Genomic DNA, 17,211 nt, shown 5'->3' on the forward strand with positions numbered 1-17,211 from the left:
GTGTGTCTCTGGGGAAGCTGAGCTCCAGGACACATTGGTGGGGTCTTCAATCCAGGGAAGCCTGGCCAGCACCCTGGTGGCATCTGGAACCTGGTGATTGAAAAGAGAGTTAACATACGAAGCCAAACAATTTGTTGAGCAATAATGGATCCCAAGCTTGGAATAGTGGAGAGGAAGTGTTAGGGAGGTATTCACTGCAAACTCTAGTGTACTACTGCTTTCAGGTATATATTTTGCAGTGAGAGAGAGCTTATGTGCACACGTATCCATAAACTAAAGGCTTAGCTTCTTGCAGAACTCTTCCAGGCTCGTGACGGCTGCCATCTCGCTCTGTTCTCATATGAGCTTTCTCTGGGCTTCCTGTGTACAGACGCCCTCATCTCTAAGGATGGTGGCCAGAGACTGAACTGGGGCCCATCTTCATTTTAACGTAATAACCCCTTTTCAAAAACTCTCCCCAATATGGTCACATTTTAGAATACTTGAGGTTGATTTTTTAGGCATAGGAATTTGGGGGGGGGGGGTCGGGGGAGATATAGCTCAATGCATGGCTCTGATCTTATTGGATTTCTATTTTAATTTCCATCCCAGGCTGTGCTGTTGATTGGGGAGCAAGGAACAGCCAAAACAGTCATCGTTAAAGGATTCATGTCAAAGTATGATCCCGAGGGCCACGTGGTCAAGAGCCTGAACTTCTCGTCTGCCACCACCCCACTGATGTTTCAGGTACTGACTCTTGGGGGATTCTCATAAAGCCCAAGTTTGTAGCAGAATTTTGAGGCCTAGGGGACCAGAAATAGCTAAACCTGGTAGAGGGTTTATTTTTTTATTTTTTTTTAACTCCAGGGTTATCTCCTAGGCCCGGTACCTGCACTATGAATCCACTGCTCCTGTTGACCTTTTTTTTTTTCTTTCATTCGTTGTTGCTATTGGATAGGACAGAGAGAAACTGAGAGAAGAGGGGGAAAGATAGACACCTGTAGACCTGCTTCAATACTTGCGAAGTGACTCCCCTGAAGGTGGGGAGCCGGAGGCATGAACCAGGGTCCCTGTGTGGGTCCTTTAGCTTCACACTACAAGTGCTTAATGCAGCATGCTACCACCCAACCCCCAGAGTTCTGTTCTTACCATGCACAGAATCATTGGTTTGAGACCTGCCATCAAACAGGAGTACTGTGGGCAGCACTAAGGATTCTCTAGGCATGGTGAAATGATGCAATGGTGTCTCTCCTTCTCTCTTTCTGTAAATAAAAAAATTAAAAGCTTTAAGCCACTCAGCAGTGGTATCCCTTATGTATGAGGTCCTGGGCTCATTCCCAACACCATATAAAAAATTCGGAGGCTTGACTCTATTTGTTATTCTACCTGTACTCACTGAACGACATATTTGTAGCCTTGGTAAAACCACTACATTTATCTTCCATGTTTAATATTATTGAATTAAATATAATATCTCCCTAGATACATTGCAGCATATAATCTTAAATTATGGGGAAGACAGAAACATTGTGTAATATTCAAAAAAATAACTCAACCCTATTTAGAATATCTATGCAAAAAAACTGCAAAAATGAAAAAAACCTGCCTGGAAAAACACAGTTTATTTTCCCACCAAAATCGACTTTCTTTGCTTACCATCTGCTTTTTGTGAGTATTACTATTATTTCAGTGTTTAGTTGAGACATGCTGGTGTCATTTTTATGAGTCTCTTGATTAAAGGGCTATTTATGGCATAAAGAAATAATTTTTGCATCACTGCTTCCGTTTTTATTTTTAAAATGGAAATATTGACAAGAGCATAGGATACAAGAGGTAAAATTTCATACAATCCCCACCACCAGAGTTCTGTGTCCCATCCCCTCCATTGGAAGCTTTCCTATTCTTTAATCCCTCTAGAAGTATGGACTCAGGATCATTCTGGGGAGCTGAAGGTGGAAAGTCTGGCATCTGCAATTGCTTCTCCACTGGACATGGGCATTGACAGGTGGATCCATACCCCCAGGCTGTTTCTGTCTTTCCCTAGTGGGTTAGGGCTCTGGGGAGGTGGGGTTCCAGGACACATTGGTGAGGTCATCTTCCTAGTGAGGTCAGGTTGGCATCATGATAACATCTAGAACTTGGTGGCTGAAAAATGCTCCTATTAAGGGGCATTAAGATAGAAAACAGAACAAATTGTTAAATAATAAGGAACCTAAAACTTCCCCCCCCTTTTAATAATCATCCTTTCTACATAATACTCAATAAACTTCCTCACCTGGCCTTGGTTCCATTCCAATTCTCTCCCAGTCTAGAGTCTATTCCATTCCCAGACGCTGGCTTCTACAATGCCACTTCCATGCTGTTCCTTGATTTTACATTCCATAGTTGCTTCCATAACTGCCACAAGGAATGATACCTTAGAATCTTCACATGTTAAATATTTCACTCCATCAAATCATAGAGAAATAACAGAACTACACCTCTCAAATTTGCATTGTCTTTGCTAAGAAATACTTAAGTTTGCAGTCATTGACTGGTTCTGTTTCTCCTGTGCCTTATTATTATTATTTTTAAAAGATCCTATTAAGGGACTGGGTGGCGCCACACACCTGGTAGAGCACACATTGTAATATGCAAGCACTTGGGTTCAGGCACCCTCCCCGCTTACAAGGGGCAAAGCCTCAGGAGTGGTAAAGCAGGATTGCACACATTCTCCCTCCCACTGTTCTTCCTTCCCTCCATCCTTTGGTTGTCCTCCCATCTCAATTTCTCTGTCTATCCTATATATATATATATATATATATATATATATATATATATATATATATAATCAAGATTTAAAACAGGACCTCATTGATACTGGGGGTAATCCCTAAATGTCCTCTAATTATTTGCAAGTCATCTCTGATACCTTTCTAAAAACACTACTCCATTAATAAAAACAAAGCACACTTCATAAATTTAAGAGATGTTTTAGAGGAATCCAAATCTAAAGAACTTTGCTATTGATTAACTCTTGTTTTTTAGTTATTCGAAGGGAACCACTGAAAGGCAGTGGAAAATTGTTGAGAATGTGGATAAATCTTGACTTTTTACCATTTACTTTAAGTAGTGAATGCAGAGTGCAAATAAACTAAGATAACTGATTCAGTTTTGAAACCAGCCTGACAATGACATCATGCTCCTTTGTTAGACGGAATTTCCAATTCTTGTTAGCCTTCTGTCAAATGGAGACCATTTACACTGTGTCCTGGTGGGAAGGTCAAGTTCAAATTGCTGAGACTCAGAAGTTGCATCGCTGTGTTTGGAGGACAACACATTCAATACGTTGCACACTTTCCTTTGATAGTGCTCTACTTTAAAATTTTCCCTTTAGGAGAACAGACTCTTCATTTTATGCCACAAGGATGCACAGTGATTCCACCATTCCTGGCATATTTTAAAACAACAGAAGGTGAGACACAGAGAAAGGGAGACAGGAAGAAAGACAGAGAAAAAGAGACACCTGCAGCTACTCCTGAAACACCCCCCTTCCTGCTCCCTGCAGGTGATGACTGGGGGTTTGAACCCTGGTCCTTGTAGATGGTTACACATGTGCTCTATTGTCAAAATAAAAAGGGCTCTTTTTGCTGGATTTACAAAATCAGAAGATTCGGTTCTTAAAAACTGTAGTGGAAAATAGGCAAGAGAGAAAAGATTTGCCAGCCATTCAGCTTCCACCATGAATAGGTCCTGGGAGAAAATGTGGTGAAGCCTCAGTCCTGAGAATCTCTGTGTAACCATTCTGCTGTCTCCTCCACCCCATCTCATCCTTTCTGTACACCTGCGTGACTTACCATTGTGTATATAGACCACAGCTTCCTTATCCTCTCCTCTCTTGATGGATGCTTGGGTTGCTTCCATAGCTTGACTGTTGTGAATAGTGCTTCAGTGAACATGAGAGCGTATTTATCTTTTTGCGTTAGTGTTTTTGTGTTCTTTGAATAGATGGGTCAGAGAAGGATTTCTGGATGATGTGGAAGCTAAGGCTGTCTCCCTCTTCGCATGGAATTCCTGAGCATCACTAGTGAGGAGTTACTGAAATCTTGAGCAGGATCATACTCCTCTTTGAAAACTTTATTTATTTTTTTAATTCTATTAATGGCTTAATACTAATTTACAAAATTTTAAGATAACAGGGGTCTAATTTCACACTGTTCTCACCACCAGGATTCTGTATCCCCACTCCCTCCACTGGAAGCTACCGTAGTTCTCCCAAGGTTGCAGATATGCATTGACTATTATTTATATAACTATCTACATATATATTTACCCATTTGTTTCTCTGTTCCTGCCTTCTCTTCATTTCTAAGTCACACCTATGCCTATTACTACTTTAAAATGTCCTTCCTTCTTCTGTCTCTGGGTCCTGATATAATTGGAGTTCAGAGCCCAGTGGTCATCTTCCCCTAACATTTCTCCCCTTCTGGGAGTATGGGCCAAAATTCTTTTAGTGGTACAGAAGGTAGGAGTCCTGGCTTCTGTAATTGCTTCTTCACTGGACATGAACACTGGCAGGTGGATCCATATCCCTAGCCTGTAGAAACTTCGTTCTTGCTTCTAGGAGAGATAGCCTAGCTGGTAAAGTGCAGAAAACGTTCATGGTTGAGGCAATAATAAATCAACAAGAATAAAACAGTAAATGGAAAAAAAAAAAAAAAGAATGATCTAATAAGAGCAAACTATAAGCAGACTCAAAGTACTTTTCTAATAATACATACATATACCACAAACAGCAGTGATCAAAAGAATTCAAGTTTTGGTCAGGAAGTAGAATTAACAAGACTTGCTGGTCAAATGGATTTTGTTGGAAGAGAGAGAGAGGAAAAGAAGAGAATTCCAGATGACTCCCAGGATTCTCATTTTTATTTATTTATGTATCAACTATTTACTGGGAAGTGGTGTCCTGAGGTGTCTAAATACTGAGGATGTAGTGATTTGCAATATCAGTAAGGTGCTACCTTCTTTGTATTCCAGTTGAGAAAGACAGACAGTGATCAGGTAGATGAGTAACTTGGCTCAATTAACTTGACCGCCCCTGGTGTGTTTATACCACCCAAACAATGGATGACTAGAATAGACTAGATAGATGAATACAGCTCAGAGAGATCATGGCTAATGTGGATTACAAGATACCCCAAAGGAAGGAAGAATTATCTAGATTGGTTTCTTTGGATAGACAGAAAATTATGGATAAAGTTGTAAATCACCCAGTACAGTTTATGTACATGACTCTTCAAGAAGCTTCCAGAACTGATAGGAGGCAGGAGGAACAGTTGAAGAGGATGTGGCCTTCATTCCCAGGAGAAAGACAAATAACTGACCCAGGGCATACCACTGTTGAAAGAGGAGGCACCACATTAAAAGCAAACACAAAACGTTGAGATTACAATAGGAAAGATCAACCAGGGATGGGCGTGGAAATGTTTGGATGAAATGACTAGGTAGTTGGTACTTATTCCCAAGATAAACAGTCACCAAGGGTGCAAACTCCCTAATGAGTAAGAGGCATTTATGTTGGGCATGTTGGTTTTGGGGGGAGGATCCAAACATTTCGAAAAAGACTTGTGATGGGCTAGAGCAGGAAGTGACTGTGCTTGACCTTTCAGGAAGTCTCACCAGACTCCCAGATGAATGGGCATCCATTATGAATGTCGAAAGGAGGTCTCAACTTAAGGTTCACCAGCCATTTTGTTCCTCATCTTCCTTTTTTTTTTTTTTGTTTAAATTTTTTTGTTAACTTAGCATTTTATGACATACGGAGCTTACTAGTAATTTCCTGTTATTGCAGAGAAGGGAGAATTAGAATGAAAGGGAAGGAATGCAAGAATGTGGCTATTATTCTCTGCAAACCTACAGAACTCACCTATGACATTTTAGCTCTTAGAAGGCCCCGAGATATCAAATTTTCATGTGTCTGTGAGTTCTCATTAATAGACAGGGACTGTCTGGAGGGCTCTAGTTTGCCCTATGGAGGTGTCAGGAGATTATTAATTGCCTTATGCATTTAAATTCACTGCAAAGCAGTGCTAAATTTAGCCTAGTGCATTATTTTAAACAGTTTGTTTTTATGCCAGGGAAGTGGGAAATTCTTTCTGCCATTGTCCTGTCGCCATGGAAGATTTGTTTGGTAATTGAATGGCTCGTGACATGTCTATACGTCTTTCTACTTAAAAATGGTGACAACTTTTCACTTCTCTTGCTATTACTCGCAAAGTTGATGATGGACACTTCACAGTTTGGGATGGTCAGACTGAAGATTCTGAAAGACAAAGGCATAGCCTTTTGCTTATATCTTCAGTTTATGGTTATTTTATTTCCTGGATTATTAGTTTGTTATATATATAATCATATGTATATTCATATATCTGTATCTTATCTATCCTCTCTCTATATGAAAGAGTAAATAAGAAAGAAAGAAACAATAACTAGAGTACTTTCTCATTTTTTGTGGTGCAGAGAGCCAAACCCAGAGCGTGATGAATGCAATGTGTACATTCTTTCATTATTCCTAGTAAAGTAATTTATTATTATTTTTTTGCCTCCAGGGTTATTACTGGGGCTCCGTGCCTGCACTATGAATCCACTGCTTCTGGAGGCCATTTTTTCCCCCCATTTTGTTGCCATTGTTGTTGTTATTGTTGTCATTGCTGCCATTGTTGTTGGATAGGACAGAGAGAAATTGAGAGAGAAGGGGAAGACAAAGAGGGGAATATAAAGACAGACACCTGCAGACCTGCTTCACTGCTGGCAAGGAGAACCCTTTGCAACTGGGGGCTAGAAACAGGATCCTATTCAGGTCCTTGCGCTTCTTGGCATGTGCGCTTAACCCGGCGCGCTACCACCTGGCCCCCGTAAAGTAATTTTGAGGTGGCCTTTTGTATATCCTGAAATAAAAAAATTCTGTCTTTTGGTAGGAGGAGAATGTATTTTACCGCAAAAGATAGGAAATAACTGAATAAGCTTCCACTCCTACTCATTATCTTTAACATGTCACCAAATAGTGGCTACTATTTAGATTTTTTTCTTTTCTCTCCTTTTTAAATTAAGGTTTTTATTAGTAATTTAATATTGATTTACAAAATTATAAGAAAATAGCAGCATAATTCCTTGCCATTCCCACCACCAGAATTCTGTGTCCCCATCCCCTCTACTGGAAACTGCATTAGTTCTCTCAAGGTCACAGATATGGGCTGACTTCATATCTGTCTATCTATCTATCTATCATCCTGTTGGTATGCATGAGACCCTTTCTGTTTCATTTGGTTTAAATCCCCCCTGCTTAACACTATTTACATAACCACTTCATTCTATTTACATAACCACTGTTAACAAGTTCCACCCTCCCTCCAGGGCATTTGTGGTTCAGTGATAGGATTCTCGCCTAATCTGCCCCCTCTTTGTCACACTCTGATTTTCACCAGTCACTTTTCTCTCCACCCTCTCTATGTCACATCCTGTTATCACCCTACTTCGCAAGTATATATAAAGACAGCATTGTGAGTTTTACAGTACCTTTAGTTTAGCTTAGCTCGTCTTAGATTGTGCTGCGTCCTGCATGAATAAAGAGATACTGCCTACAGCTCAACCATGAGTCCCTGGTCGTCTGTTACCCGCCCGTGAAGCCAGCCCATTGAAAACAACATAGCCCGTCGAAAACAACATCATCCCCCATTTTTCTATGGTCCTACCTTCACTTCTTTTATTTATATATCTATAAATAAAATAAAATATAATATATATAAAATATTTACATTTATTTATTTTCCTTTTTGTTGCCCTTGTTGGTTTTTTTATTGTTGTTGTAGTTATTATTGTTGTTGTTGTTGATGTCATTGTTGTTAGATAAGACAGAGAGAAATGGAGAGAGGGGGAAGACAGAGAGGGAGAGAGAAAGATAGATACCTGCAGACTTGCTTCACTGCCTGTGAAGCGACCCCTCTGGAGGTGGGAAGCCGGGTGCTTGAATTGGGATCCTTGTGCCCGTCCTTGTGTTTCGCTTAACCTGCTGTGCTACCACCCGACTCCCCTTCACTTCTTTTCTAAGTCATCCCTGCACCTATTATTGCTTCAGCATGTCCTCTTTTCTCTCAGATAAGAGAAGCAGTGCCTGACTCCCTCTGGTGTTTTCCACATTCTCTCCCTCTTAGTGATGGTATGAAAGCAAGATTCCTGGTGACAAACACTTCGGGTCTTGGTGGAATGGGGGTTCAGAACCTTCTTGTCATCTTCCTCTAACATTTCTCCCCTCTAGGAGAATGGATCAAATTTCTTTGTGGGCGCAGAAGGTGGAAGGTCTGGCTTCTGTAATAGCTCTTCTGCTGGGCATGGATGTTGGCAGGTTTCTCCATATCCCTAGCCTGTTTCTCTTTCCCTAGTTGGGTAGGGCTCTGGGGAGGTGAGGTCCTGGGGCATGTAGGTGAGGTTGTCTGCCCAGGGAAAAGTCAGGTTGACACTGTAGTGGCATCTGCAGCTTGGTGGCTGAAAGACAGTAAGATATAATGTAGGACAAAATGAGACTGCATTTCTCTAGTGGTTGGGATTAAATACGTTCCTCCAGGCAAAACGTCTGGTACAGAAGATCCTCCAAGTTCTTTTTGTCTTCTCTGCAGGGTTGGCTCTGGTTTCACAATGTCTGCACTTGGAACCATTAATGGATGTTCCAATACACTGTACAGTCACGGGCCGGAGAATACCATGGCCAATACTTGGGGATCCTTTTCTTCTGTCTTCCTAATCCTTTACACTCTTCCCATCAATTTGTTTTTTAAGTTGCATTATCATTGACATATAACACACCAGTTTAATCAGTTTTAATGTTCTTGTTCAGATTTCTGGGGAATTTTTATTTTTGTTTATTTATTTATTTATTTATTTTTATTGACACTCATCTTCTTCTGTACCATCTGAGTTCAGATTGGAGAAAGGAGAGAAGAGACACAAATAGGAATGTTCCCATTTGGGCCCGGGGATGAGAAATGGCTGAGTATGATACTATCTTCCTCAAGGCAGTGGAAGATCTGGATGAGTCATACAAGAGAAGCTAGTTTGTCTGTCTTCTCAGTGGAGAGGAAGCAGTCTGCAAATTCATGGAGCCTGCAGCTCAGAACACACATGGTAGAGAGCTTCCCAGAGAACAGCTTTTTTTTTTTCTTCTTCTTCTTCTTTTTTCTAATTTTGTCTTTGACTAGAAGAAAACTTTTAATAAGCCTGGACTCTGATACCAGGGGTTATAGGTTATCTTATCACCATTGTAGGCCTAATAAGACTCAACATAAGTCAGTGAACATGAACAGACGTCTCACATCATTCCAAATTTACATTGATTTGAATTTCATTTGTTCTTATTTTAAACCAGATTTTCAAAGACTAAACATTTCATGGAATAATTTTAGATACATTATACCCTGCTATCCAGAATGAAGAGGAGTTTTGATTTTTTTTCCCCCCAGAATGAATCTTATTAATTCAAAGGTTATGCTGAAAAAGATTAGACATGTATTAGTAGATAGGTTTTTCCTTTATTTATTGGGGGAGATTCATGGTTTACAGTCGTTGTTGACCCATGGTTCATCTCCCCATGATACGTGTCTTCAAAGCACTTCTCACCCTCACCTTAGAGCCCTTTACACCATCGTGCACTAGGACCGCAATGCCCTCTCCACCACTTCCCTTCCCCTCCTTCCTCAGACTCCTTTGCTTTTGAACCAAACCCAATTCAATTTGTACTTTGTTTTCCCTTTCTGTCATTTTTTTTCTCTTAAGTTCCACCTATGAGTGAAATCAGGTGGTATTCCTCCTTTTTTTTTTTTTTTTGGCCTTTCTCACTTAACATGATTCCTTTAAGCTTCAGCCAAGATGAGGCAAAGGAAATTTAAAAGATATTTTCATGGGAGCTGGACAGTAGCGCAGCAAGTTAAGTGCACATGGCGGAAAGTGCATGGACCCCATTCAAGTCCCCGGCTCCCCCCCTGCAGGGGGGTCGCTTCACAGGTGGTGAAGCAGGTCTGCAGGTGTCTATCTTTCTCTGTTCCTCTCTGTCTTCCCCTCCTCTCTCCATTTCTCTCTGTCCTATCCAAGAATAGTGACAGCAGCAACAACAACAATAATAACAATGACAATAAACAACAAGGGCAACAAAAGGGAAAAAATTTAAAAAATAAAAAAAGATATTTTTCACACGTATTACTGCCCACTTTCTTGTCTTACAGAGGACAATGGAGAGCTATGTGGATAAACGTATGGGTACAACCTATGGCCCCCCTGCAGGAAAGAAGATGACTGTCTTTATTGATGATGTGAATATGCCAGTAATCAATGAGTGGGGAGATCAGGTATCTGAATCAGAATCTATTGTGCACTTCATTTCTTCAGTTCAACATAGGTTTATTCCTTGATGAGCAGACTTTTTTTTTTTTTTAATCTTTTCGAACATGCAATTACTGAGGACCTAGTTCTGGGCTAGAATGGAATGACTTTTTCATTCTGAAAGTTGTTTTTTTGTAGGTGACTAATGAAATAGTACGGCAACTGATGGAACAGAATGGATTTTATAACTTAGAGAAGCCCGGAGAGTTCACCAGTATTGTGGACATCCAGTTTTTGGCTGCCATGATCCATCCTGGGGGTGGACGAAATGACATACCCCAGAGACTCAAGAGGCAGTTCTCCATATTTAACTGCACACTGCCCTCCGATGCTTCCATGGACAAGATCTTTGGTAAACGTGAATGCCAGTGGGACCTGGGGAGGGGAGAACACCTGTGTTCCCATGAGAAGTAGCCACCCAGACAAGCCAACAAGAAGGAGCCTTGGGTGTTGCCCAAGGTTATTGATCTTCTCTCACATAGTATTTATTTTTTTGTTTTGTATAAGAAAGAAAGGGGCCAAGTGGTGGTAAACTTGGATAAGCACACCTGTTTTAATGTGCAAAGATCTGGATTCAGTCTCCTGGTCCCTACCTGCAGGGGGCGGTACACTTCATGAGTGTTGCAGGAGCCTCTCTTCCTCTCTCTCTCTCTCTCTCTCTCTCTCTCTCTCTCCCCCTCTCTTCTTTTGATTTCTATCTCATATATATATATATTTTTTTCAGGAGTACATAGGTATATTTTTCTACTTATAAATTTCTTTAATTAACTGCTGCTAGTTTATTAAGTTGGGTAGGGAGTAACAACTATTAAATGAACACAGAATATTGGAATTGTTCCCTCACAGATGTCCATATTTGAGATATGGGTCAAATTGATAGCATGCCAAGAATTTAGATACTTTAATCAACTCACATCAGAATTTTTCCTAAAATAATAATTTTGCACACAGCAAAGGTCAGTCGGCATCTACTCTTCAGAGGACTTCAAACACTAATCCTGTATTAAGCTACTGACTGAGCAAATGCAGAGAATTTTCTGAAACAACTTCACTGAGGAAACATGCATCTGATAGATAAACCACAATTATTTAACTGAGCTAAGAAAATAAGTTTACAACTGATGTTGGAGTTCCTCCTCGAAGAAAGAGTCTAAAGTTATGTGTTGGGCATTAATTTACCATTTCTGAAACTGCAACTGAGAAGGAACTCATTAGAATTTCCCTAATTAATTTCTGGCAGACTGAAATGTCATCTTAGTGCCCTCGGCTAGTGGAACAAGTCATTCTGCCTTCAGTCACAGAAGTGAGCCAGGTTTGGGGATCCACTGACATGGGAATTATCTTAACTTTGGACCAGAATGTATGACTATTATTTCTATTAACTATCTCTTTTATTGACCTGGAATTTTTGTTTTTTTTTTTACATAGAAAGTAAATAAATTAGTTGATTGGGAATACTGTGATTTTCTTTGCTTTTCAGGTGTGATCGGGTCAGGCCACTACTGTCCCCAGAGAGGTTTCTCAGAAGAAATGAGAGGATTGGTGATGAAATTGGTTCCCTTGACACGACGACTGTGGCAGATGACGAAGATTAAAATGCTCCCAACCCCTGCAAAATTCCACTACGTATTTAACCTTCGGGATCTGTCTAGGATCTGGCAGGGCATGCTGAACACGACTTCAGAAGTGTTTTGTGAACCAGATGTAAGTGATACACAAGAGAAGAAAAAAAAACAAACAACCAAACTAAACCAAGTAACTTAGCTATCTTATTGACCGAAAATATTCTTAGTAGTTTTAGTGGATTTGTGAAAATAGTTTGAGGTATTTTAGGTTGGATCCTTTCTTTGCTTTTTTATTTTCAGTTAACCTAAAGGAAAAGTATGCCAAGTTAAAAAAAAAAATCTAATAGAGGATTTGTAGGTTATGTGAAAAGAAATAGTATCAGCAGTCATTAAGACTAGAATAAGAAAGGGCCTGCAAAATAATCCAGTTGCATAAAATGCTGCTTTGGTACGGACACAACCTAGGTTTGAGCCTGGCTTTTGCCTCATTGAAGGAGGCTTCCGTCCTATGGTATCTTTCACCTCTTTCTCTCACTTTTTCTCTAAAAAAAAAAAAAAGTGGAATAAAAGAATTTTATTTTCCCATGACAATATATTTTAGTTTTCATTGTTAAATAGATCACATTATTGGAGATGGTTGCAAGTGTATATTATTTCATCTCCCTATAGGTGTCACGTTCCTTCAACATGTCTTCTTCCACCACTAGGAGTCCTCACTGCCTTCCTGTCCTCTCACACCTCTCTCCTGTGAGTTCTTGAATCTGCTGCAACAAACCACATGCAATTAAGTTTTACTGTGCATTTTCCTCTTTTTTTCCCCCCAGAGCGGGGTCATCTGGTATTCAACCTTCTCTTTCTGACTTACCTTATTTTACATGATCCTTTCAATTTCCATCATGTAGCAGGAAAGCAATTTTCAACATTTCTTACATTACAGCGTTGTAAATTTCCTATGCTCTTCCCTTTCCCTGTAATGAGATGCACTAAAAGAGTATGTTAATTGGTAAAAAAAATTAAAGGTTTATTATTTTATCCTTCATTATACAATGGCTTAAAATATTCTAACTTTCAGAATTTTGCCAGGCTAAGAACTTTCCACCAGCCATTTGGATCAAATAATGAGTTTCTACAGATAATTGTTATTCTTGTTTTAGGCAGACATATTGAAAAATGATTTCCTTCAACTTTTAGCTAGATTTGGGCCCTAGATGATATAGAGGAGGCAATTTCTTTGTTCAGACAATCCAGATTTTTTGCAGCAAATCTTCCTATTGTGGTAAGTGAATATACCTTCACAATTTCTCAGTTGTACATGGGAGTTGTTAATGTGCTATATTTTATATTGCGCTCTGACTGCATAAATGTAGGTCTGTTTAAAGACTAATTTGTTACACTGAGGACAGGCACAAGGCAGGGGAAATAACTTGGATCATGCACTGCTTTGCCAAGTGTGTGACCCAGATTTGAGCCCAGCTCCCTCTGTATTGAAGAAAGCTTTGGTGCTGTGGTCTGTTTCTCTCTTTCTCTCTCTCTCTCTCTGTGTCTCTGTCTCTTTCTCCTGCTCTCTCCCCCCCTCTCTTTCTCCCTCTCTCTTTGTCTCTCCTACTTCTTTGCCTCTTTTTAAAAAATATTTATTTATTCCTTTTTGTTGCCCTTGTTTTATTGTTGTTGTTATTGATGTTGTTGTTGGTCTTCTCTGCCTCTTAAAAAAAGAGACTAGTATACAAAATATTGATTTGTTGGTTAGTTGATTAGTGTTAACTTTAACACTGTTGTGTATGATTTTGCTTTAAAGATTGAAAACAGTACTTTCCATTGAATATATTTGAATGCCATCAATTTGAAATGAAGTTAAGTATATTTCAACCATCATCTTAAAGAAAAAGTAACCTATCCCTACCTTCCCAAATATAACTACCTTAGTTCTCACAAGTCTTACAGTTTGCTTGTTTCTGTTTTGCTTGGAATTTGTTAAAAAATTATTTATAAAATGGAAATATTGACAAGACCATAGGATAAGAAGGGTACAGTTCCACACAATTCCCACCACCAGAACTCCGTATCCCATCCCCTCCCTTGAAAGCTTTCCTATTCTTTATCCCTCTGGGAGCGTGAACCCAGGATCATTATGGGGTGTAGAAGGTGGAAGAACTGGCTTCTCTGTTGAACATGGGCGTTGGCAGGTCAATCCATACTCCTAACCTTTTTTTTTTCTTTTTTTCTCCAGTTCATGTGTATCAGTTCTCTAGATTCCACAGATGAGTGGAACCACCTGGTAGTTGTCTTTTATATCTTCACTTTCGCTAAGCATCATCACCTCTAGTTCCAGGATGGTCTTCTGTTAACGCGGTCCCTTTGCATTCCTGACTCCAGCACCATGGGAATTAACATGCATGTTCCTTACGCTTCCGGCAGGACCTGCTAAGACTGTGGAAGCACGAGTGTAAGCGTGTCATTGCTGATCGCTTCACGGGGCCTCGTGATGTGACCTGGTTTGACAAGGCTCTAGCGAGTCTGGTGGAGGAAGAGTTTGGCGGAGAGAAGAAACTCTTGGTGGATTGTGGCGTTGACACTTATTTTGTAGATTTCTTGAGGGACGCCCCTGAAGCTACAGGTAAAAAGCCTAGGGCAGGATCTGAAATTCACTAAATTGGTGGCAGCGGACAGAAGATAGGATGCAGGGAGAGCTAGTAAACTTTTCTTAGACATAAGAAAAGTCTTAAACATAAGAAAAGTGGGGCATAGTAGGCACTTAGTAAATATTGAACAATCAGATGAGGAGCTACTCTTGAAATTGAAGGGTGAAGTTTTATTTTTTTTTAAGTTTGAAAAGCTTTATTTATTGATTTACTTGGAATGAAAGCACTGTTCATCTTGGGCATATAATGGTATCGGGGATCAAAGCTGGGCCTTCAGGCATGCAAGTTCTGTGCTCGAACACTGAGCTGTCTCCTCTTGCCTCCGTTAATTATTTCCATGTCTTTCGGTCTTGGACACTGAAGTAGATTTGGGAGACCAGCTAGACAAAGGCAGGTGCTCGACATTTATTCATAGCTGTCAGTAGTAGAGTCCACACAGTAACTAGCAGGGCAGGTCTCTAATGGTTTTTTGAACCTCATTCTTCTCATTTGTAAAACGAAACTACTGTCATATGTGCTGAAATAAAATGCCCCCTGTAGACTGGCTTGTTTAGTCTGTGACTCAGAGTCACTGCCCAGTAAGTGTCAGCAAAGATAATGACAACTGTTTTTTTTTTTTCCCTCAGGTTGTCCTTACTGTTTAAAAAAAAAAAATCAGAAATTAGAGGCTGGGTATGGGGGAGGCCTCAAATTATTCTTTTCCTTCAGAAATAACTGAGCTTGGGCCTATGAAATAGCTCACTTGCAGGCCGTGTTGGCTTGACATGGGCATGACCCTGGTTCAAGTCTGTCCATCTCCCCCAATTCATTGAATAAAGCTTTGTTGATGTGGTCTCTTTCACCTATCCCTTTGCCCCTCTCCCTCTCTGTCTCTATGTAAAAAGAAACAAAAAGAGGAAAGAAAGAAAGAACCTCAGAAATAACTGAGCTTAAGTTGAATACTTTCACTGAAAGTCTCTTAATACCGAGATTGGGTTTGAAGTTCATTTCCATATTTAAAAAAGTCATGTAGGGGGTCAGGTGGGGCAGCACCTGGTTAAGCGCACACATTACAGTGTGCAAGAACTTGGGTTCAAGTCCCTGGCCCCCACTTGCAGGAGGAAAGCTTCATGAGTGGTGAAGCAGGGTTACAGGTGTCTCTCTGTGTCTTTCTCTATCCCCCCTCAATTTCTCTCTCTCTCTCTTTCTCTGTATCTATCCAATGATAAATAAATGAATAAAAATATTTTTTAAAAGTCACACAGAGACACATGCTATGTGTATCTTTTAAATGATTGAAAAAATGACCACGCATCCTTAGTAGATTGAATAAGGACGTATGTGACCCGGCAGAAGTTTCTGAGTGACAGTGGCACAAGGAGCTTTTTTGCTGGCTTTGCATTTGGGATGATCTTTCCATAGAAAGAGCTGACACACTTTATTTGAAATCAGGTCACACACATACCAAAAAAAAAAAAAAATCCTGTAAAGGTAAAGAGTGTCTTATAAGGCAACTAGAATTTATATATTGTATTTCCTCTCTCTCAGGAGGATAAATAATTAGATCTTGGGGTTCAGCAAGCAAGGCACAGCTGTTGCCTTTTTGCAAGGGGTGGGGTGTCTGCATCTAGATGCAAACATAAGCTTCTGTGACTTCAAAGCACTATTTTTTTTTTTACTTGAACATTTATGAAACGTTAAGACAATTACTGAGATTTTCTCAGAGTGCATTGACATCTCAAATGATGATGCTAATTCGATTTTCTGACTTTGTTATCAGAAAGTTAATGTAGTTTTTTGTTTTGTTTCGTTTTGACTCCAGGTTATTTCTGAGGCTGGGTACCAGCACTCCAAATCCACTGCTCCTGAGGCCATTTTCCCCACTTTGTTCCCCTTGTTGTTGTAGTTCTTCTTGTTGTTGTCATTGCCGTCATCGTTGTTGGATAGGACAAAGAGAAATCGAGAGAGGAGGGTAGGCAGAAAGGAGGAGAGAAAGACATCTGCAGACCTGCTTCACCGCTAGTGAAGGGACGCCCCCGCAGGTGGGGAGCAGGGGTTCGAACCCGGATTCATAGGCGGGTCCTTGCTTGACGCCATGTGCGCTTACCCCGATGCGCTACCAACCAACCCCCGCTAATATAGTGTTTTATTAGGACAGGGTCAAAAGAAAATAACTGTTATTATGAAAGGTGCTGATTATGAAATAATTATTCTGAAAGTAGTTGCTATTGGATTTGGAAGAGACTTTCAATCTTTCTTTTAATATACATATATATATATATATATATATGTATTTACTTTAGAAACAGAGAAATTGAGAGGAGAAGGAGAGAGAGAGAAGGAGAGAGGAAGAGAGACACCTGCAGACTTGCCTCACCATTCAAAAAGCTTCCTCCCTGTAGGGGTCTTGGGGCTTGACCTTGGGCCTTTGTGTGTTTTAACATCTGTGCTCTACCTGGTATACCACTGCCTGGCCCCTAACACCTGTCTTTTCTAACCAAGTGAATTACCAGTCTGCTATTAATATATTCAGCAGATATGCAATTTTCCCCTTCCTGTTACTAATGTTAACTCATATGCCCAATTTATCTTTCTTTTTGGAAATATGCATTATTGTCAACATTAGACAAGGCATAGTGTGT

The 17,211-nt window shown here is 40.1% G+C and overlaps 1 protein-coding gene across 1 annotated transcript in view; it reads left to right on the forward strand.

Annotated features, from left to right (window-relative positions):
• The window catches only part of DNAH5 (dynein axonemal heavy chain 5), a 243,975-nt gene that overhangs the window by 125,586 nt on the left and 101,178 nt on the right, over window positions 1-17,211 (forward strand). The window contains exons 47-51 of the mRNA XM_060191928.1: window positions 592-726; window positions 10,230-10,352; window positions 10,525-10,738; window positions 11,867-12,090; window positions 14,367-14,565. Of these exons, the coding sequence (XP_060047911.1) occupies window positions 592-726; window positions 10,230-10,352; window positions 10,525-10,738; window positions 11,867-12,090; window positions 14,367-14,565 (895 nt within the window). The remainder of the gene's footprint in view (window positions 1-591; window positions 727-10,229; window positions 10,353-10,524; window positions 10,739-11,866; window positions 12,091-14,366; window positions 14,566-17,211) is intronic.

Source organism: Erinaceus europaeus, chromosome 5 (assembly GCF_950295315.1).
Source record: "Erinaceus europaeus chromosome 5, mEriEur2.1, whole genome shotgun sequence".
In the NCBI taxonomy this organism is placed as follows: domain Eukaryota; kingdom Metazoa; phylum Chordata; class Mammalia; order Eulipotyphla; family Erinaceidae; genus Erinaceus; species Erinaceus europaeus.